The following is a 23,709-nucleotide window of genomic DNA, read 5'->3' as shown; positions in this document are numbered from 1 at the left end:
AATCTAAATATTAAAAGATTTACTCCTAGCAATACCATTCTTGACCTTTTAGCTCAGACTACTGAATTAAGGAAAGTACCACTGATAAACAACTGAAAGAACTTTGCTCTGTCTCTTTCACTTCCTATATGGATTGTGAACTAACATACACTTGTAAAAGAAACTATGTTCCAATTTCCCATTAAGAAAACACCCTTTAGAGTGGGGGTGTCAAACTCAATTTCATTGAGGGCCACATCAGGCTTTTATTAGACTTATGGGGGGGAGCATGGCCGGTCAACAGCACTCATGTTGGGGGCGTTTGTGCTGGTCCGAGCAGTCTGGCAGCAAAAATAGGCCCTTGCGGGCTCCGTTTTTGGCTGTGACAGCTTCCTGCAACCCTCTGCCAGCGAAAATGGTCCGCCCGATCTCCGTTTTTGCTGGCAGAGGAATCGCAGGCCTGTCCTTCACTGTTTCCAGGTGTTGAATATCCAGGATATTCTTTAAAGGCCGGCAACAGCCTATGCTGCACCCTGATTGGCTGGGACGCAGCATAGCCTGTTGCTAGCCAGTTGCCAGCCCGTGATTGGTTATGTCAGCTCCAACCTGATTGGTTTTGACTGTTCTGTCAGTTACTGTTATGAGTATAAATACCCTGGCGCGTTACCGGGCGGTTTGAATCGCTGTCATCTTGTATTAAATAAACATCTGTTCTTGCAACCATGGCTCCTGCGTCTTCCATCCACCAATACACAAAACCAGGGTGGCGCCACGGGCCAGATCTAAGGATCCCATAGGCTGTTTGACACCCCTGCTTTAGAGGGAAGGCTGTTATAAATCGCATGGCTACTCTGCAAATACCCCACATGTTTAACGTTCACAGTGTGTTAGGGACTGACAACTTTGTATATGGTTTTGTTCAGTGGTGGGATTTAAATAATTTAACAACCGTTTCTCTGGCTGGGTAGACGTGGCTGGGTGATCATGTGACTGGGTGGGTGTAGCCAACTCAACATCCTTCATCACACCCAGCGCTGCCTCCCGGCCACTCACGTCAAAGGCAGAGGTGGGATTCAACAATTCTGACCAGTTCAGACTAATCCCAACACTGGCTGGTCCCACTTCCCCGTTTTTCAGGCTCTTTTTTGCCCCCAAATGGCCAAAAAAGGCCCCCAAAGGGTCTGAAAAATGGGTGGGGGCAGGGCCTGTCAGTGGTTGGAATTAGCTGGTTCGCCGAACTGGGCAGAATTTTAACAACCAGCTCACTGAAGACGGTCTGAACCGGCTGAATATCACTTCTGGTTTTGCTGTATGTGATAGAAGAACCACTTACTGTTGATCATTTGTTCGCAGACTTGTCTTGCGACAGCTCGCATCATACCCTGGGAAGCCATGTCTCCCTTGGAAAGAAAAAAGACTTGGTTTATTTCTCACCTTAGTCAGAGATAATTTTAAAAAAACTGCATTTAACGAGTTAAAAAATGTATGTGAACTTATTTTAAAGCTGTACTTACTCGGTCACCTTTTTCACCTTTCAATCCAACTGGCCCCTGTAACAAATTATAGTCAATCAAAACCTTATCATAGGATAGCATTGTGAAGCACAAGTAAATGACACAAGTAGCAAAACCCAAAGAATGAATTTTTTAAAAAAATACCCGTAATAGATGTTTCTGCATCAGGTAAGGGACTTTTTTTGGGGTCGGGGGGTGTTATATAAAGAGCCCCATAAATTTTAGAATCAGTCATCATCTACTTATGCAGAAAAACAATTTGGCAAAATATTGAGCAGATTGGCATTTCCCTAGATGGAGAACAGGATGCCACAACTGAATGTTTTCTGGATTTTTAAGCATCAAAACCCTTTGCAAATCCCTTGCAGAATTTCCTCCCTTGCAATTATATAGGACAGGGCTGTTTGATATAATAAAATGCTGAACCAGTGGACATCCTTGTTCCATTGATTCAGCATGTCTTAATCTCATTATGCATCATGGTGTAGAACATATGAATGTCCTGGAGCTTTGTTCATACACTTGAATTGCTGTGACTGTTGTGTTGCTTTTAATCTGTTTTGTGTATCTTGTTTTTGTCTTGTTTGTTTTTTGTATCTCCCCCCTTCCCCACTTATTTGTTAGCCGCCCTGAGTCCCTCGGAAATAGGGTGGCATACAAGTATAATAAACATACATACATACAACATACACAGCAGAGGTGGGTTCCTACCAGTTCTCACCTATTCGGTAGAACCGGTTCGTCAAATCTACCGAATTGGTTAGAAGAGGTTCCACCAGTGGACCCGGAAAGCAGGCCACACCTACAGAAGAGGTTCCAAATTTTTTTGAAACCCACCACTGGTCCTTGGACATGATTATTCTACACTATCATGCTCATATTTATAAAACTCAGTGCCTCTGTGAAAGGTAAGGATGACTACTGCGTTTGTGGTGCCATCAGAACATTGCGTGTGTTGAAGTTGTTTTAATGCAAACCAAAGATGCCTTTTAAAAAACAAGTTTACATCATATTCTTATGCATGCCAGTGCTGTGTGTGAGGTAATTTAAGGTGGTTCTGACAAGTGTCGTCGGCATCTTCATATCCGGTCACATGGGCAGCAAGCCACTCCCATCTGGTCACATGGGCAGCAAGCCACTCCCACAAAGAAGGCCACACCCACAGAATAGGTTCGAACAATTTTTGAAACCCACCACTGATACACAGCATAATATAATATACAGGATGAAGCCGAGTGATTGACAAGGATTGTGAAGGTTCATGATTGTGCTTCATCCTCTTTTCCCAGCAGCTTCCCGTCTTCCTTCCCTACCACCCATGGACTTGGCTGCTTCCCTCTGTTCCCCACTATATCTTTTCTGCTGGAGCAATCAGGCTTCATTCTATACAGAAAACATAACCCCATTTCATCCATGCATGGACCCAATCAGTCAAAATGTATGTGTCTTTTCAAACCCAGATCCAATAATAGCTGTTTCACTCAATTAGAAATGTATTCGATCTCGTATTTAAATTCTGATTTCTTTTTTTTTTAATATACATACCCTTCATTCTATTTCCTTTTGTGGTAAGCAACATGATGCAATACACAAAAAAGAAGTAAGAAATAGTAAGGCAAAGGAATTGAGGCATGAGAAGGAAATGTGACTACATCAAGCCATTCAGAACACTTTGATCTGCAAATTATTCTTGCTTACTCTGCATTCAAGAACTGTTGTTTCTAGATCTTCATATTTGCACTTTTAACAGATAAAATGTTTTATAGCAGCACTGCCCATATAGATAGATAGATAGATAGATAGATAGATAGATAGATAGATAGATAGATAGATAGATAGATAGATAGATAGATAGATAGATAGTTTTTAAATTCTAAAGGAATGTGAATACAGAAATTGCTCTCATGTGTTTTAGGAATATTGCAAACTATCTACCGCATGAAACATTAATCAAAATAGTTCAAGAGCATCTTCCAAGATTTCAGACACCAGTCTGTCTTGTTTCCCTAATCAAAATGCTGAACCTTTTGCAATTAAAATAGTTATATGACCGTTGAGCTATGTTCTATCTCTGTTTCCAAGAGAGATTTTTATTAATAAAACATATTCCATTCTGCCTTGGCAAAAAAGCAATGTTATTTATAATTAATGCTAAAGTAATGATCAAGCAGCTTTTTAAGGGTGTAACTAAAACGGATCTGTTTAGAGTCATCCATAAGAGTGATCTGAAAAAGAAAACACACTGAACTACATTAGTATTTCTAGTTCTCCTCTGAGACATTATTTCAATATTGTTTTCTGTGGTGTCTTCCTATATTCTCAATGCCAATTTAATGAGAAAGCAGGGTAGGTCTCTCTCTCTCTCTCTCTCTCTCTCTCTCTCTCTCTCTGTGTGTGTGTTTGTGTGTGTGTGTTCAGTTTCTGTACAATAAATAAATATAATAATTTCCAATAAAAATGAAAATTGAGCATTTTTTTTCAATTAATGCTTTCTCATTTTTAATTAAAATGAAATGTAGCAGAAACAATCTAGCTACCTGATGAAATATCATAATTTCAAGTCCAAGTAATTTGTTTTTTCCTGGAATAAGGAGTCTCCCCCCCAACTCTAATTGTTAAAAAATAAAAACTCTTTCAAAGTCAAGTGTGTCTTCATACATGTACCCCTTGGCAATAATATGCACACGGCTTCTCTGTGTTCTTTCTTGATTATTCTGCAACTTATCTATCTAAGCTACACTCCTGGAATTTCCAGATTGTCCCTCATCCAAGTATTATCCAGGGCCAGTCCTGCTTAGTTTCTAAATTAAGTTCAGTCCTGAACTGTCTCTGCTGAAACCGGGATTACTACTTGTTTCATTGATTAAAAGCAACATTGAAGGAGTTGGTTACAGCGAACCTGTCAGAGTTATTGTCCTTGTAATATGGGCATTCAGCAATAGTATTCTGGAATACACACAAATGCACACACAAGCATACAAATAATCAGTCTGTAAGACTTTTGTATGTATAACTCTTAATACAATCCTTTCAGAATTTAACATAACTGAATAAGGTTTAGGTTTAGGTTTCGTTTTATTTATATGCCGCCCTATTCCCAACGGGACTCAGGGCGGCTCGCAAACCCAAGAGGGGAAGGGGAACACAAGAGCTACAAATACAAGCCTTTAAAATAACCAATAGACACACAATCGAGAGGGGAAGGGAACTCATCAACCCCAGGCCTGCTGACACAGCGAGGTTTTAACGGCTTTTCGGAAGGCCTGGAGAGAGGTGAGGGTCTGAATCTCTGTGGGGAGTTCGTTCCAAAGGGCCGGCGCTCCCACAGAGAAGGCCCTCCCCCGGGTAGTAGCCAGATGGCATTGGCTAGTAGACGGAACCCGGAGGAGGCCAACCCTGTGGGATCTAATGGGTCTTTGGGAGGTAATTGGCAGCAGGCGGTCTCTCAAGTACAAGTTGTATTCCTTTATTAAGAAATGGGAAATACTTCCCCCATTCCAAAATTGACTGCCTCTCTTCTTTAACAAATGTCATTGGTCTACTTTGAATATTAAATATTCTTGCAAATGTCTTCCTGAAATCTGTCACTTAATACTTTTTCATTAGCCCAGCAAAAGACACCGCTAGATCTGGTACTAGTTAGGTTCTTTCAAACTTCTCAATGTGTTTTCACGCTGCTTAATGATACACAAAAAATATTCCAGAAGTCAGGAGCAGAACATAACTGTATGCAATTAAATACAATGTCAGTATTTATAAAATATGTCACTGAGATCATGAACAAAAGTAAAACATTTACACTAGAGATAGTTTCAAATATAGGAACTTCATCACCAGGCATCCTGACTCAAAATGCCCTTATATATTCTTAGGTCTGGCTGGGAATGCAAGGTTCAGAGAGCACATCTGTCTCTGTTTCATAATTCTTGTTACTGCCAAGACTTTTTAGAATCAAGCAACATCAGCAGCATGCACTGAAAATGAAGACAGCATATCCTCACAGACCTATGACAAAATAATCTTAGGAAGCCACAGCAATAGCAGAATCCATCCTTTCGAAAGAAAAATAAAATAAACCCATAGAGACAACACTGGGGGGGGGGAATTAAAGCCCCGTTCAAATAATTTAGAGTTATTATACAGAATAAAGTCATAACCTGGTGATTTTTTTTTATCTGCAGAATGCAAGTCATACACCAATAATCTTAAACAATGGTTCTCATTTTTCCCCTTTATTTGGAAAAATACCAGGGGCTGAGAATGCAATATCTGTATACACCATGGATATAGAATTCAGTTAGATGGCACCTGATTCCCAAATTAAATCAACTTAATTTTAATGTTTATAGTCCTGACAGAGATATGGGAAGAAAGCTGTAATCTCATGAAATGTTAATTAGAATGCTAAAACGTTAAAAACAAAACCTGGTGACTTTGAGAAATATTGGCCATTTCCAGGGGTGGGTTCGGTGGGAACGAGGCCGGCGGCGTCCTCGCGCACGTGTGCGGCGTCCTCGCGCATGCGTACTAGCGTCTGTGCGATGCTCCAGCTGCTCCTGGAGGATCGCGCAGGCGCTGTATGCGTCCTGCGCATGCGTGGAAACACAGAATTCATCAAAACCGGGTTACTTACTTCCGGGTTCGGCGACCAACCGGATCGCAGGGACCGGCGCGAACCGGTTGAACCCACCCCTGGCCATTTCAAATGGAATATTACTGATGGTTACAAATGGAGACCTATGATACTCTTGTGGACTTGACAGGTTGGGAACGATTGATTTTAAACAACAGGAAGCCACAGGCTGGTTGTATGTTGGGGAAAGGGAAAGAAAAGAATAATTTGATATGAATTCGATTATCTAGGATTGGGTGGTTCCATTTTACCGCATATTTTCAAGCAGAGGATAGAGAACAATAGGTCAGGTTTGTTCTAATTTGAATTCCTTCACTGACTCCAGAGACTTTGGTCCTGGTGACCTAGATTGCCCTTCCCAACTCCATTAAGATAAAGAACAACTTGTCTCAAAAGTATTCCTATGGATCCAAATGGGAGTTGTCTAATTCCTTCCTTGGTCTTGTTTCATGAATCATCCTCAAATCTAAGATATCTGAAACAGATTCACTACAGTTCCCTTATTTATAGATTTATGCTCCAACTTTTATACTTGTGCAGGTATTCAAGGTAAAAAAGGATATTAACATCTGAGGGCACAAATAAGAAAAAGGGATTTTTCCAGGTTTAAAAAAGGTTGATTTAAATCAGGGGTAGTCAACCTTTTTATACCTACCGCCCACTTTTGTATCTCTGTTAGTAGTAAAATTTTCTAACCGCCCACCGGTTCCACAATAATGGTGATTTTATGAAAACCTAATGAAAATTTTTAAATAATGCTATGAATTTTTTTTTAAAGTCAATTAAATTAAAAAAAGGAAAGTGCTTCAGTATCGGACAAAACCCCTACCGCCTACCATGAAAGCTGAAACGCCCACTAATGGACGGTAGGGACCAGGTTGACTACCACTGATTTAAATCATTCTTCCAAAGGCTTTATCTGGATTCCTAAAATATTTAATCCTTTTTATAACTGGGACGCCATGGCTCAGCAATTAAAAATGCTGAGCTTGTCAGCTGGAAAGCTGATAGATGGGAGTTTGAGACCTTGAGTGCTGCTTCACACAGTGAGCTCCTATTCTTTGCCCCAGTTCCTGGCAATTGAAACGTCACCGCTATCTAGTCAGAACTGAAGAAGCTTCTTGGATGCAAAACATCTTCAAGTCCAGTTACCTCTTGGGGGGAAAGCATCTTTGGGACAACCATGACCTGAATGACTGAGAATCCCCATTGACATTTAGCAGATCGAAAACATACAAAGCAGAGGTGGGTTGATCCCAGTTCAGCCCGGTTCAGCCAAACTGGTTGTGGAATTCAGGCCTGGGTCGCAGAACTGGCAGTGACGCAGGCTTGCCACACCCTCGAATCGGTTCCCTGGTTGTCGCCATTTTGGTTCTTAGTGGCTGTGCATACGCAGTTCACTGTAAATTGTTCTGCGCATGCCGGTAGTAAAACCAGCAGCAACCCACCCCTGATGCAAATGGGAGTAGATAAATAGGTACCACTTCAGTGGGAAGGTAACAGTGTTCCGTGTGCCTCAGCGTATGGTCATGCTGGTCACATGACCACGGAAGCGTCTCCGGATAATGCTGGCTTCCTCCGCTAGGAAACAGAGATGAGCACTGCCCCATTGAGTCAGTCATGACTGGACAGGGGAAATCTTTACCTTTATTGATAACTGTTAATCCCTATCCTATTTCTCCACATTTATCTTTGTTAAATTTCATTGTCTTTTTCTATCAGTTTTACAGGTGTTTTTCAACTTCATTTTTTTTTCCTTTTAGGTTATTAGGTAGTCCATAAAAGTCTGTATTAACTGTTAATTCGATAATTGTTGCCTCCATCGCTTTATGCAAGGTCATTCATAAAAGTGCTGAAGAGTAAAGACCTCAGCGCTGAAGGTTTGAATACTCCCTGGCAAGACTTTTTTTTTACAAACTCAAGATAACTTCTTCCCTCACTGTTTTGAACTCTAACCCTGACCCTAGGATACAGGTCAATTGGAGGTTTAAATTCATTCATCATAAATAGGAATTCCCTGATCCATATTTCTATCAAATTCAAACTTCATCTTTCACCTTCCTATTTTCATACTGGAGACAAGTTAAACACAAATTACATAGCTTTGCCTATTTTTTTGTACCGGTTAGCATTTTGCAGTTTTAACAGAGTTGGTGGTAGAGCAAACATTAATCCCTGCAAATCTGCACCACTTTGAATTATTATCTTCTTTAGAGAGATCAGGTAATGTTCACAAGATGAACTGAATTACTACACTAGTGTCTAATTTGCTTGAGATATATTCTGTGAAACTAGCATGAGCCAAGATGCTAGGCAAGAGCCAAGGTGGCGCAGTGGTTAAATGCAGCACTGCAGGCTACTGCTAGATCAGCAGGTCAGCGGTTCAAATCTCACCGGCTCAGGGTTGACTCAGCCTTCCATCCTTCCGAGGTGGGTAAAATGAGGACCCGGATTGTTGGGGGCAATATGCTGACTCTCTGTAAACCGCTTAGAGAGGCCTGAAAGGCCTATGAAGCGGTATATAAGTCTACTGCTATTGCTATTGCTATTGCTATTGCATGAGTGTCTAGAATTAACTAATAGTCTTACCACAGGTTCAGGTGGGAATTTACTACACATGATCATGAGATCCTCAGCTCATCCTTGGATTAAACTATATATTTTAGTTCTTTGTTTGACTGGTTCTACAAAGAGGCAATGGAAGTCTGAAATTATCAAAGGAAATGGTGTATGACTGAATAAAGTGCTACTTTGGAACTGGGCCATACAACTACAGAGAAACCTACATGACCTTTAGATCTCTGCAGGCTACATTTGGCTGACTATTCACACATATGGTCTTAGGCTGCCCTTCTGGCATTTTGTGATAGCACAAATGTCAGGGCTGAAATCCTATCTGCCTCATAAGTCTAACCAAACATCTGGACAGACTCTATGCGCCAGAGTTCCTGCTGGGAACAGATCTATAAACGTTGAGAAATGGTGAATGTGATGTCAAGCATATGGGGAATGGGGCAATTCTTATACGCTCTCAAATCATGTTATGGATTCGCCTTATATAAAAACGGAACAAAAAATAACATTCAGGCAAGGCTAGAGGCTGAATGCAAGCTAAGTAAAAATTCCTGGTATGGGGAGATTTGTCTAGACTTTCTGTTTTTTCAATTTTTCTTAGTTGGGATTTTGGGAATTTTTTTTAGTATGTTGTTGGAATCCATTCCGGGTGTGTGTGTGCAGGGCAGTTTCTGCTGTCTGAAAACACACATACACAGGGATGCAAAAACATCGCACAAGAAACATCTTTCCAGCCTAAACGGCCAGGACTCACAATGCAGCCTCATGTAACATGAACTATGTGAGCCAGCTACTCCCACACATGCCCTTTCTCCCCCCTATGCTGTGCTGTAACTTTCTATTCCCCCTTATGTTGTCACTTAACTCCTTGTGTAGGTGTGGGTCACCCATGGCCCAGTGCATAACAGGGCATGCGCAGCCACGCTGAACCACAGGAAACAAACTCCATAACATCCTGATATCCTGATAGTGCATAACATAACATCCTGATAGTCCACTCTAGATGTGCCTTACCCAACGATGCCCAGGATATGACCATATATAGACAGAACTTCCCTGAGCAGTAGATTAGCAATTGTACTTTTACAGGCTGTCTTTAATCGCATGCTATTGCTCGTCCTGCCTTTGTTCAATCTCAATAAAAGGGGCTTCCAGACCCCAATCTTGGTCGCTCCATCCCGAGAAAGATCGTGTCCATGTCTTTTCTCAACATTGGCCTCATGGACGAACCACGGGAACATCACAGTATGTTCAATCTATTTTACATTATATGTTCTATGTTTCCCACTTCATAAAAGCAGAAAGTTGCCCTGCTAATTTTTTCACAATCATAGCCAGAGGTGATTTTAAGGATCTCAAAAATAAGTTTAGGCTCTCAGGTTACACACTCTTAATTTAAATGATATGTAGAATTACACCCATGTTAATACTGCCAACGCTAAACTGGCCTCTGGCCCCTTAACTTTTTCAAAGCACTTTGAAGTTTACAATAATAACAGAAGTGATCATGCTTCCCTTCCATGAAAAGATTAGCTTTCTTATGCCTTAGACCAGGCTGCTCTTAGAGACCAAAGCAGATTACAATTTAGACCAACTCAAATCCATGGTATATGCTAGTCTGACTCACTTACTCTAGAAATACAGCAACATTATTTAGATTTATTTATCGCCCCATAGTACGTTGTAGCATTTCCTGGGTGGTTTACAATGCCAGCATATTGCCCCCAACAATCTGGGTTCTCATTTTAGCGATCTCAGAAGGATGAAAGGCTGAATCAACCTTGAGCCTCATCAAGACTGAACTCCAGGCTGTGGGCAGAGTTTGCTACAGTGGTTAGAACACTGCACCATCAGATATGACTAAATAGTCTTATGATCAGAGTTCTTACAGCCATGGGTTTGCAAAGTCTTTCAACAAAGAGGCAAAATAATACAAAGCCAACACCATGGTATGTGGTTTATGGTATGTGGTTAGCAGAATCAGACTTTGCCTTCTTCATCAGAACAATCTATGCGTCTTCAAGAATACTGATAACAACGAAGATAAACAGATGGATGTTGTTGCATTTCCTGATGCCAAATATCTCAAATATTTCATGCTGTTTCTTCTCATCCAAGAAGATTCTTCCATTCTGAACTGACGTGAAACATCTTCCAAAGGGAAAAAAAGAAAGTCCAGGTCCCTTTGGAAAAAGCACCTTTGGGTACTAGACCTGAATGACTGAAAATTTCCATAGACATCTGATGCCAAATGTTTGCCCATCACATTCTTGGATGCATCTGTCAAAGGGGCTCCATCGATTGCTATTAAGGCCAACTTCTGATCCCACTTAATCCCTAAAACAGTTTCAAATTTGACGCTAGCCACAGAAGATTGGGAACCTTCATTCAAGTATTTTCAAGCTTAAATGTTCTCAAAGTGCTACATTAAAAAAACCACCACAGGCAGTATATCACACTTGACTGAATTTTAAAAATAGCAAATAGTAATCCCACTAAGTAATTTACCTCTGGGATGTTTATGTAGTGGAGAAATATAAACCTTGGCATGTTCAATTGGAGTACTTTTTTAAAAAGTGGGGTGGGGGGAGAAAACTCCTACAACCACAATTTCCAGACCTGACTTTCATGCTGGGAAAAGCATGAATGATAAAAAGTGACTTGCCATCAATGATAGCCATTATACCATTTCCTATTGGTAAAGTAAAACGACTTTTCACAAAAGAGACAATAAATGCCAGTGATGGATTCTCTTACCGCTGAACCACGATCGCCTGGTTTCCCAGATGGACCAGCAACTCCAGGCACTCCTGGGGCACCCTGTGAACGAGTGGATTGAAAAGATATATAGAAAGGGGAAATAATAGTCTTGAGGAAATTTGTTTATGTGTTTGTTCAATGTATATATCTGAAATGAAACATATACTCAGAAATTCAGCAAATACTGGGAGAAAACTGAGTAGACCAAATTTCTGTCTGACCACTTCCCTGAAATAATGGACAGGTAAATGCAATAAATCAAGCAAAATTAAGATAAATGTTAACTGCCTTATCCACCTGGGGTCACCTAGATAAGGCAGTTCCATTTACATTCATTTTACTTCATTTTCCTACATCTACAATTTATATTGTTTGCATGGTGAGGTCATTATGCTAATTATGTCAATTGCCTCAATACCATACTTTCATATTTAATGGAGGAGAAACTGACATGCCCTTTTTCCAAGTAGCCCATTAGAATGATGCTTCAGTTACATTATTAAAGATTTAATCTTGGTCTTTTTATTTATGTATTCCTTTATTTATTTATTGGAATTTGTCAAACAAAAACGAGGACAAGAGAATAAAAATACGGACGACAGGGACAATAGGCACATTAGTGCACTTATGCATGCCCCCTCTACTGACCACATAAGTATGAAGTAAGGTCCATGGAAACCAATTTGTGAATGAAACTGTCAAAACTGGATCAGGTAGGGCATTCCAGACTTTTGACAACTCTGTTACAGAAATCATACTGTTTACAGTCAAGTTTAGAATGATTTATATTGAGTTTAAAGGGCTGTTCATGTGAATATTATTACTATTAAAACAGAAAGAGTCATTTACAGGTAAAACATTACTATGTATATATTTGTATGCAATATCTAGGTCTGATCACAAGCAACGCAGTTCTACGTTATCCAAACCAAGAATTTACAGCCTAGTAGAGTAAGGAATTCTATTGTGTACAGAAGAGTGCAAGACTTTTCTCGTGAAGTACTTCTGAACCCACTCAATTGTACTGATACCAGAGTAATATTTTATTAATATTTTGTTTTATTTCTAGCAATAAAAGCATGATCTAAAAAAAGAGCAACCAGTTTTTTGTAAAAAAAACTTGATCAGAGCAAAATTATCAAGTTTTAGCTTTTGACAATACAATTTATTACAAATTTGATATTTATAGGAAGATGACAGAAGAGCAAAGGGAAAATGAGATTGTACATTTTATTTCATGTGGCGAGACGTAGATGTATTATGCAGTCAACAGGATTGGATCAAGTAAATTGGACCTGCAACTAATACTGCAATGTGGAGAGCACATCTTCAGAGCTCCAAAAACTCAATTTTGCCTCTTCTCCTACTTCCAGCGGGTCAGCGGTTGATATCACTGCATGTAGTGTTCACTTTGCTCTCCTGTAAGTCCCCTTTTTCTTAAGGCTTTTCTTTAATATGCCTTTCATACTGCAAATCTTCACATTCTTCTAAACCAGTGTTTCTCAAGTTTTAAGATGTGTTGACTTCAATTCCCAGAATTCCCCAGCCAGCATGCTGGCTGAGGAATTCTGGGAGTCAAAGTCCACATACCTTTGAGCTGCTAAGCTTGAGAAACACTGTTCTAACCGATGACTGAAGCCATTTTTGCTATATTTCAGCATCCACACTCAGAGCACTGAATTAATATGCCAGCTGTAATTTAATTTGCTTTGATACCATGTGTTCCTGCAAATGATGACAGTCACTGTCTGACACAAAACAGACACAGCTCCCACCAGCACCATCCATCATAGTTCCACTATTACATTATCATTCCAACAATGAAGTCAACACTAACCACTGGTCCTGGGGGACCTCTTGGTCCTGATTGGCCATCTTTTCCCGTAAAACCCTGTTTGGAGAACAATGAATATTATGAATTGGGTGTGTGTGTGTTTTGTTTGTTTCCTTGCTTTTAGGGACAATATATTCATGCAGAAAAGCTTTTGAACCAACCACTCCATAAAAAGTATCAAAAACATTCAAAACCACAATGTCTAAACATCCCCTGTTACAAGGGACCAGTAACTATAGCTACAACATACAACATACACTATATACTACTACCAAAGGTCTTAGAAAATTTAGCATTTATGCTGAATACTAGTTAGGAAAATTTAATGCTGGCATACATTATCCGTGACCCGACAAAAGCACGAACGTCATAAGCGCGCCGACAACACCGCGGCACTAAAACCGCGATGTCAAAAGCGCGCTGACAACAGCGCGCTGACAGAAGCGCGATTTAATTTAAGGTAAGGTTTAGGGTTAGGTTTAGGGTTAGGTTTAGGTTCAGGGTTAGGGTTAGGTATAGGGTTCCGCTACAGCGCGCTTCTGTCGGCGTGCTTTAGGGCTAATTAGTCACTCATTCGTCGCGCGGTTTTGTCACCGCGCTTTAGTCACCGCGGTTTAGTCAGGCTCGCTTTTGTTGTGCGCGGATTTGTGGTGGAACCACATTATCTACTTCTCCACCAGAACAAAGAATTATGTTAGGATTATTGCTTAATTTCCTCTTATCCAAAGCCTTTGCTTCTGTATGTTTAGTTGCTAAATGCAGTCCCTCCCTGATTTCTATCACAGCTGTACAAAGCCTATAGTTTCTTCATCATTCCATCAGTTATTAACTTTTCTCAAACTTGGTGTCCTCTGTATGTGTTGGGCTACAATGTCCCCTGATCCCTATCAAACCAAATAAATCTGAGCTAAAGAACAAGTAACATAAAAAGGTTGTATATTTAAAACCCACTTGCTTCACCCCTCTCAAGGTTCAAGGAAACTGAACGAAATGAAGATATATAGAATTATAAATGTCCTAATGTTGTTCAAAGCCTTTGTAGAGTTTCCACTGTCCAGGATAAACCAGAACTACTCACTCTGTCGCCTGGAGGTCCCATTGCACCAGGAGGGCCACTTAAGCCGGGTGATCCCTAGGTGAAAAAGAACACATTAATTAGACAGGGTTTTGGAATATAAGGAGCCGAGGTGGCGCAGTGGTTAAGAGTGCTGTACTGCAGCCACTTCAGCTGACTGTTATCTGCAGTTCAGCGGTTCTAATCTCACTGGCTCAAGGTTGACTCAGCCTTCCATCCTTCTGAGGTGGGTAAAATGAGGACCCGGATTGTTGTTGGGGGCAATATGCTGACTCTGTAAACCGCTTAGAGAGGGCTGAAAGCCCTATGAAGCGGTATATAAGTCTAACTGCTATTGCTATTGCTATTGGAATGATGCAACACGATTTTAACATATATCGCCACTTTATTTTAACCTACAGTTCCTTGTACTGTACTAGCTCTTTGGATGCAGTGATACCAATTTTGACCCCAAGCAAAAGAAATGGACCAAAACAAGTAGATTTTGATTTATAATTTCAGCACGCTGTACAGAATTCCATTTTACCTACATTCTGGTTGTTTATAGTTATTTGTATTGTTAATTCTTTTAAAGGTAAATATATCTTATTATCGACCTGTTACAAATCTTATTCAGAGCTCACTCTTAACTAATAGCTACTTACGATGTCAGGATCGTGTCAGGATGGATGGACCATCTGATGGACATGTGGGTACTGGGCAGGGACTTGAACTTTTGTTTGGATGGGGAAAACCTAGAAACTTTCAGATTTGGGTTCCAAGTAATACCCTTAATGAAAGAAGACTCCGAGGCTTGAGATTCCTCAAAGTTCCATTTTATTAAAGATGTCATATTAGCACATTTGGGAAAACCCGAATCTGAAAGTTTCCAGGTTTTCCCCACCCAAATGAAAGTTCAAGTCTCTGCCCAGCACCCACATGTCCATCACATGGCCCAATCAGGCACCGTCTCAACTGAAGATGCCTCCCAGTCACACAGAGGTGAGTTCCTACCAGTTCGCACCTATTCGGTGGAACCAGTTCATCAAATCTACGGAACCGGTTAGAAGAGGTTCCACCAGTGGACCCGGAAAGCAGGCCACACCTACAGAAGAGGTTCCAAAAAATTTTGAAACCCACCACTGGTCCTTGGATATGATTATTCTACACTATCATGCTCATATTTATAAAACTCAGTGCCTCTGTGAAAGGTAAGGATGACTATTGCGTTTGTGGTGCAATCAGAACATTTTGTGTGTTGAAGTTGTTTTAACGCAAACCAAAGATGCCTTTTAAAAAACAAGTTTACATCCTATTCTTATGCATGCCAGTGCTGTGTGTGAGGTAATTTAAGGTGGTTCTGACAAGTGTCGTCGGCATCTTCATATCCAGTCACATGGGCGGCAAGCCACTCCCCTCCGGTCACATGGGCGGCAAGCCACTCCCACAAAGGAGGCCACATCCACAGAGTAGGTTCGAACAATTTTTGAAACCCACCACTGCAGTCACACCACTCCAGGTACAGGGCAAGATGTCCTTGACTCTCTGAGAAAGGAATGTTATATATCTCCCATGCTCCATATAATCCCCCCTCCCATTTTCCCAAAGCATTGAATGTGGCAGGCCATTGCGCAGTGCAAAAGAGCGCATTCCAAGCCTGACGACAGGATCAAGACTGGGATCAGAATTTCCATTACTAAGCAAAGTGTCTTTTGGAAGAATGGAAAATAAACAGCCATGAACTTACTGATCGCCCTGGAAGTCCAGGCTCTCCAGGGTTACCCTTTGGCCCTTGACGTCCCTAGAATGAAAAAAAGAACAGGCTTTGTTTATTTCCTACACAATGAAATTATGGGTCTATTTAACAGACAAGCTATCTTTAAGCTTCAAAAGTCATCAGAGAAAACAAGAGTTCACTTGTGTCTGTACTGTGTGGCTTTTCTTTCGTTCACACCATGAAAACTAGGCATGATAGTTTATTACACAACATTTCCACCCAATAAAACATTAAAGCAATACCTAACCTTCTTGTATTTCCCTGAAAAGGCGAACATATTCTAAGCAAAGAAGCAGATCAAATGCAAACCCAAATAAGCACCACAACATGTCTCTATGTTTACGCACAATCTAAAAACCCTGCAGTGTTTAGAAATCTGCTTGGTGCATTCATACACCTTGACTTACTTAGCATACATCTGAATATATTGGGGAAAAGTATGTCAAACTGCTATCAGAAAACATTGATTACATTACACTTCGCCTCTTATCCTGGCCAAACAGCATTCTTACTTACAGGATCTCCTGGAATGGAAAGCCCATTTATTCCTTGTGGTCCTGGTGGCCCTTGAGGGCCTGGAGGGCCTGGGTCTCCACGAGTACCTGGGGGCCCCTAAGAATAGCAAAAGACAAAAAAACCCTCAAAATGGTCACTTTTTCACAAAAAACCACATGAGGATGGAGTCAAGTCTTTGGTGATAATAAGTGACTAAACAATTGCTGTCTCTAACGTAATTGCTTTCAGAAATGTTGAATTGCACTCCCCATCTTCCCCAGCTATGGTGATATATCTTTGATTCTGTATACAAAGCTACTGTATGTACTTTCCAAGATTTCCTTATGGATAAAGGCAATATAGACATTTTTTAAACATATGAGCATAAAAGCTAAATAGATGTTTATGGGAACGCATTGTTTGGAAGTGTTAGGAACCCAATTCAATTATTGTAGATAAATGAAATTTCTTGTATTTTCTTGTAGGGAATATCCCTTCACTTGGATTGCTTGGGGTTGCTTACATGAACTAGTACCACGCAAAAGGAAAAACAAAAACTGGCATCCTTACTTTTTAAACTACGTAACCCATATGCATACAGATTCTCCAGTGCAAATGACAGAAATAATAAAATTATTGTGGGTAACAAAAAAAAAGTAAAGTGGCACTTAGCGTGCCTTCAATAGGATGCTGTAACTAATTATACTTCTCAGATATTACAAATGTCTCCAATTCCTTACATAAGCACATGTAGTGGGAGGCAATCCACTCCTGCTAGAAAAAGTATGTGATGGCTAAGAGGCCTTTGCACACTTTCAGACTGTCTGCCAATTTGTACCTATTCCCGGATCGGAAGGCTCTGCTCACTGCGATCCATGCGCTCATGATGTCTTATTTAGACTAAAGCAACATGCTCTACATGGAGCTGTCCTTGAGTAGCATTCAGAAGCTTCAGCTGGAATGCCGCTGCATGGATTGTAAATGGTGCTGGCTATCTTGCATATATGTAACCTCACTGCTTTGGGAGATGCATTGGTTGCCAGTGTGTTTCTGGGCGCAAGTTAAGTGTTGGCTAAAGTCCTTCATAGCTTGGAGCCATGGCTACCTCAGACACCGTCTTCCTCTAGTTTCTACCTGTCCAATTCAGATGAACATTCACCAGGTCCTGTCAGCCAATGAATGTTGGCTGACAGAGACCAGACAAAGGGCCTTTTCTGCTGCAGTTCCTGTTCTCTGATCATCCCCCCCCCTGTCCTCCCCGAGATTAGGATGGACCCGACCCTGCTACCCTTTTGGAAGGCCTTGAAGATCTGACTAAGTGTCCAGGCCTAAGGTCCCAAGTCTGTGAAGAGCCTCATTTCCTGGTTATGTTGATACCAATAGATGATAATATATTTTGGCTTCTACCCTGTTTCCCCCAAAATAAGACCTCCCCAGATAATAAGCCCAATCAGGCTTTTGAGCGCATGCACTAAAATAAGCCCCCCCCCAAAATAAGCCGTCCACAAAAATACTACAACACAGCTCACCACCTCCTGCACCTCAAAAATAATAAGACCTCCTCGAAAATAAGGCCAAGTGCTTATTTCGGGAGTCAAAAGAAAATAAGACCGTGTCTTATTTTCGGGAAAACATGATATATGTATTTCTATTTTTTTTTGCATTGCGTTCTAACTGTTTTAATAGTTTTTAAGATTGCACAGTGCCAAGGGTTATTGATTTGAGATGGGCAGTTATATAAATTGAATACATAAATACTCACAGAAGGTCCACTTGAGCCTCTTTCACCTCTTGCACCACTGGAACCTCTGGCTCCCTAAAATCCAGAAAAACAAACACCCGGGAGGCAAAGAGATAAAGACCATTATGTTTAAATTTTATTTACAGAACATCCCATCATTTCACAATTTTCTGAAGGACCTAGTGTTATCCGTTATGAAACGATCTTCCAGCATAGCGCCAGGACAAAAACAATCTCCATGGGCTACAAGATGGGCACATATTATTTCCTCAGGAAGGCAGAAGTGATAAAACAAGGAGGAAGGCTAAAATGACTAAATGACTAACGGCTGAATAATTGTTATGTGTGAGGTAATTTTCTCTGAGCAGCATGCCTCTTCATTCACATTTAAACAGCCCTTAGGCGTGGCATTCATTTGATCTGTATCAGTCATATTTAATCAGGTTCATCCCTTTTGTGGAGTTAGAAGTTAGGAAATGTTTCCTTTATAAGTCCCCTTGCTCATTTCACTGGCTTCCGTCATTACCTGAACGATTCATTCCCAAACCCATAGGTTTTCCATGTTTGTGTTACAGAAATGCACTGTCGTTATACAGCCCAAGACACATAACATGTAACTATATCAGTAAGAGAGACTCTAGGAATGAGCACACAAATCATGGCTGCTGACTGCTGTTATTGTGGAACGAGTTACCAGCAGAGATCCAGACCCTCCCCACTCTTGTGGCCTTCCAAAAAGCCACCAAAACCTGGCTGTTCCAACAGGCCTGGGGTTGCTGATTTTAAATCAGGTCCAAACCCCCAGATAAGCCAAATGTATGTTGTGTTTTTTAAACTGTTTTTGTTCTTTCCCCCTATGTGTTATTTTATTTCATTTCATATTTGTAAGCCACCCGGAGTCCTTCGGGATTGGGCGTCATATAAACTCATTAAATTGCAAATTGTGCCATTGCTGGAACTGAAGTCAACTACTTGCCACTACAAAAGATGATACAGGCAGACCTCAAGTTATGACTGTAATGGAACCTGCCCATTATGATTCTAAGTCATAACTTTGCAATTTTTTGATGATTGTAAAATGAGCGTGTCAGTTGTAGAATGAATGTAGTGATTGTTAGGTAAATGCCATGATTGTAAATTGGACTATTGTTCACTATGGAACAGATTTGCCAAAAAACAGGTGAGTGGTGGTTTTGTAAAAAGTAGACATGAGACCATGGCCACAAACCTTGTCCTATTCCTGAGTGCCTTAAGTGCAGTCATGGGATTTCAGATGGCCCAACCATCAGAACTTTGGATCAAAGTTGTAAGTCCCTTGTTTTAGATCTGTTCCAAACTTCGGATCCAGTCATAAATCAAGTGACGTGTTCTGGTCTTTGATTGATTCTGACCCAGACTCAGTGAAGCTTTCAGAAGTTAAACATAGGTTTATCCATGTGGCTTATAATCACAATATATTGATTTTTTTAACTTACAGCAGGTCCTGGAGGTCCTGGAGCTCCCACACTGGTTTGTACACATGTACAAGCATTTGGTAATGATGGACATTTTGCTTCATCCCTCTGAAATTTAAAGCAAAATATGAGAATTTTAAAATGATCTTTTGCCGAGAGATAAAAGGTATAGTAGGTAATTTAGTATATACTATAACTATATCTGATATCAAAATCTAGTAAAACTCAGTATCAACATAATTGTTTCTAAGAGGTATTTTGATATGGGACATGGAGAGATGGGGGGTGGCACAATAATCTTAATGTTTATCAATTAATACTTTTAATTTAAATTCAATTTTCATTAAATATAAAAATAAATAAATATTATTTTAATTCAGCTTCTATTTAACATTCAACATCAACTCAATTAAATATTGGCTTATTCAACATTATATGGTGATGATATATGATTATGAGTTGAAGTGGTAGCTTTCCTATGATTTGGCGCTAATATAAATTAAAAAGAACATAATTCACACCGTATCCTGAGTGCTATCACTGCTTCCATTCTATTTTTTTAGATTTAGAACAGAGGGATATAAAGTATCATTAAGAAACATTAATTGGTTTCAGCAGAAAACGGTGTTGGCGGAAGTCTAAAAGTCTCTGGAAATTTATCATTTTAGTGGAAATCTACTGAAGCACAGTAGCTAAAAATCAATGGTTTTTTTTCAGTAAGACTATGCACTTATTTCTCTCTTCTCTGTGAAGAATTTCCTCAAGTTATCTTCTACTTGCTTGTTTTTCCCAACTCATCTCCCTTCATTGATGATTTATTCTCCTTCAAAATGAACATGGCCCATATGGTTGCATATTGACACAAATGCGGCTGGCTGATTTTTGCCAAATATGCTATATTAACAATAGCTACAATCAGTTGTTTACTGTTCCTTACCCTAGCTTCCATATCAAAGTCCACAAGCAATTTAAAAAACAAAACAGTAAGTCAAATTTGGGATGAAGGGTAATACGAAGTATATTTAATATTTTTTTAAAGAATTCAGTCCTAGATTCTGAAAACAGAATGGAATGTGATAAGGCAGCTAAATTGCTTTTTCTACAATAGGCTGTCTGGACTGCAATATTTAGAAAATGCTCTGGTAAAGTTACATTCCTGCATTCAGTATGATTCAGAATCCCATAGATAATTTATTATTCCCAAAAGAAATTTTTAAGGCTGTTATCCCACACTATTCTCTTGAAGGCTCATGTCAAGAGCTCAGGCTAAATCTGTCTAAACATTTCCTATATATTTACCTTAGAAGGAATGTCGCAGCATCTATCTCTGCTGGTCCAAACTGAATTGCACACAATGTCAAAGCTCTGTATATCAAACTACAAAGCAGAAATGGAAGTGTATTTAAAATGATATCTGAATTAATCTTCAGTTACAAAATCATGCAATCTAAACAAAATAAAACATTGCCTTCCTTTCCAGTGCTAGCAAAGTATCGTTCCTGTTACCCCATCAATGACATTAACACAGGAAACTAAGAAAATGGTCATAAAGTAGTTTACTTCATGTCTCTGTGATATTTCACATGGTTCCTATAAAACTGGATTAATTGTAATCAAATGCATGGATAGCTTTCGAGAAAGAGGAGATGCTGCCTAGATATGAGAGGCCAGAGTCCTGCGATCATTTAACAGTTAAAAATATTTTTTTTTAGAAAGGGCCTGCCCTAATGCTTCTAACAGTTAAAACTTGTAGGCAGGAAGCTGTACTTTTGGATTTGTAAGATTCTGCAAATTTAGTCTTACAATAAAGTAGATTTAGCTCTCCTAGTTGTGTTTCCAGTCTGGTTTATCTGGGAAGACCGACATTAACTCATAACCGACCTTCAACTTTAAGAGCTCTGCCACTTATATAAAATAACAAGCATTCCTTCCCCTGTTCCCGTTTAGCTTTTTCTTGCCCATATGCACACAATCTGTCTGACTCAGGGGTGAAATGCTCTGAAGTCTGCTACCGGTTCGCTTTGCACGCGCACTGCAGGCGCTAAGAAGCCTTTTCTGAGTTTGCAAAGGTAAGTAGAACAGCAGGGGGTGGGGGGAACTGCGTCGCATGATTTAGATTTGCTAGAAAGCAGGATTTTCAACATAAATTGCATGGCACAGCTGATTGTGGCACAGCTGATTGTTGGAACTTTTTAAAACCATTTTTAAAGCATTTTTTTTACTACTGGTTCGGACGAACTGGTAGTTTAAAAATGCTTTAAAATGTAAAAAAAAAAGTTCCGATGATGCACAGCTGATTATCACACAGCTGATTGTTGGAACCTTTTTTTAGCACCTTTTACTATCAGTTCGGGCGAACCATCCTGAACTGGTAGCATTTTACCCCTGATCTGACTCCAAAACCATTTCTCCCGAGAGGCTGCCAATGGGATGATTGAAAAGAAAACTTGAATTCTGAAGCTATTATCAAAAGGAGAATTTCAAAGGCTTTTCCTTTCACCTTGGTATCAAAAATCAATTATTCAGCACAGCAAATAAACCTCAGCAAATAAATAAAATTTCATCTCACGACTTAGGCTTTGAGCTAGATTGTGTGACACATGAAAATGAGAGGCGGGGAGTATGACAAATAAGGAGTGGAGACACCGACAAGCACAGAAGGAACACCCTCTAAACATGCATTTCATCCCACTTCGAGGCAGTAGGGAGAAACCATTTCCAAAACAGCTAAGAACTACAAAGTATGTTTTACTGTTTGTTATATATTATCACTGGTTTTCTGATGGTCTTGTGGGAGGGATAGCTGTGTACAGAACAAGAGAGACATAGCAAAATCATTATTGTGGAGGTGCTATATGTAAGCCTCACCAACCTTATCTATGCCTTCCATATAAATTAAGACTACAATATTCAGAATTCCCAAGAATCATGGCCAGTGACTGATATGTTTATCATTAGCAATGGAAGTTACTTAAAATAATAAACATATTGCTCCCAGCCAAAGACTTCGTGACTCTTATGACTGAGTCATGCAAACTGACTCAGAGGTTGATGCTACTAAAAAAGAAGTTCTGTTTCTATTCTAGGCCAAATATTGTGGGAATACTTTGAAGAATATGAGGGAACTTTGATGGAAGCCAACAGTCTGCATATAATCTATACACTCTATTTGAACTCAGACAACTGAGAAGTTTTCTATCAAATGTTTAGAGCTGCAGCTTTGGAACAATGTGGAACTCTGAAACTCAAAACAGTTATTCATGCATTTATTTAAAATGTTTGTATCCTGCTTTAATTGGCTTTAAGCAGCAGACAGGATAGACTAAAACAAATATATCAGAATTATAATATTTATATAACAGCAATAACAACAACAATAATAATCAGTATCATAATAGATGAACCTCCAACTCAGGTATATCACTCTTCACTCCTCTTAGCTAAAAACATGGTTTTAAGAAGAATATTGGGGATAGAGGAGGGAGTAAAGGATAAGAGCCATGGTGGCGCAGTGGTTAGAATGCAGTACTGCAGGACTAACTCACTGCTCACTCCAGGAGTTCAATTCTGAGTAGTCAAGGTTGATTCAGCTTTCTATCATTGGTAAAATGAGGACCCAGATTGTTGGGGGCAATATGCTGACCAGGGGTGGGTTTCTGCCGGCATTACTGCCGGTTCGGGGCGTATGCGATTTGCATGTGCACTTCGCGCGTGGGCAGGTGCATGTAAATAGGTCTGTGCATGCACAGAACATTAAAAATGTTAAAAATACATGCCGCAGCAACCAGGGAAGCGGTTCGGGGGTGTGGCGAGCCTGCCATGCCTACCAGTTCGGCGACCTAGTCGCAATTTCCACTACCAGTTCGCCCGAACCGGTAGCAACCCACCTCTGAT

General features: G+C 40.1%; 1 protein-coding gene across 4 annotated transcripts in view; it reads right to left on the bottom strand.

The window, feature by feature from the left end:
- The window catches only part of COL12A1 (collagen type XII alpha 1 chain), a 154,475-nt gene that overhangs the window by 8,327 nt on the left and 122,439 nt on the right, over positions 1-23,709 (bottom strand). For all 4 annotated transcript variants that reach the window (XM_087718861.1, XM_087718858.1, XM_087718860.1 and 1 more), the window contains exons 53-62: positions 21,115-21,192; positions 19,837-19,923; positions 18,383-18,436; positions 16,642-16,737; positions 16,096-16,149; positions 14,373-14,426; positions 13,298-13,351; positions 11,458-11,520; positions 1,494-1,529; positions 1,313-1,379 (exon numbers count right to left, since the gene is read on the bottom strand). In XM_087718861.1, the coding sequence (XP_087574987.1) occupies positions 1,313-1,379; positions 1,494-1,529; positions 11,458-11,520; positions 13,298-13,351; positions 14,373-14,426; positions 16,096-16,149; positions 16,642-16,737; positions 18,383-18,436; positions 19,837-19,923; positions 21,115-21,192 (643 nt within the window). The remainder of the gene's footprint in view (positions 1-1,312; positions 1,380-1,493; positions 1,530-11,457; positions 11,521-13,297; positions 13,352-14,372; positions 14,427-16,095; positions 16,150-16,641; positions 16,738-18,382; positions 18,437-19,836; positions 19,924-21,114; positions 21,193-23,709) is intronic.

The sequence above is a fragment of the Thamnophis sirtalis genome, unplaced genomic scaffold (assembly GCF_051295495.1).
Source record: "Thamnophis sirtalis isolate CommonGarterSnake01/CBP01778 unplaced genomic scaffold, rThaSir2_p1.2 scaffold_6, whole genome shotgun sequence".
NCBI classification, from domain to species: domain Eukaryota; kingdom Metazoa; phylum Chordata; class Lepidosauria; order Squamata; family Natricidae; genus Thamnophis; species Thamnophis sirtalis.
This window is presented reverse-complemented; position numbering and strand designations above follow the sequence as displayed.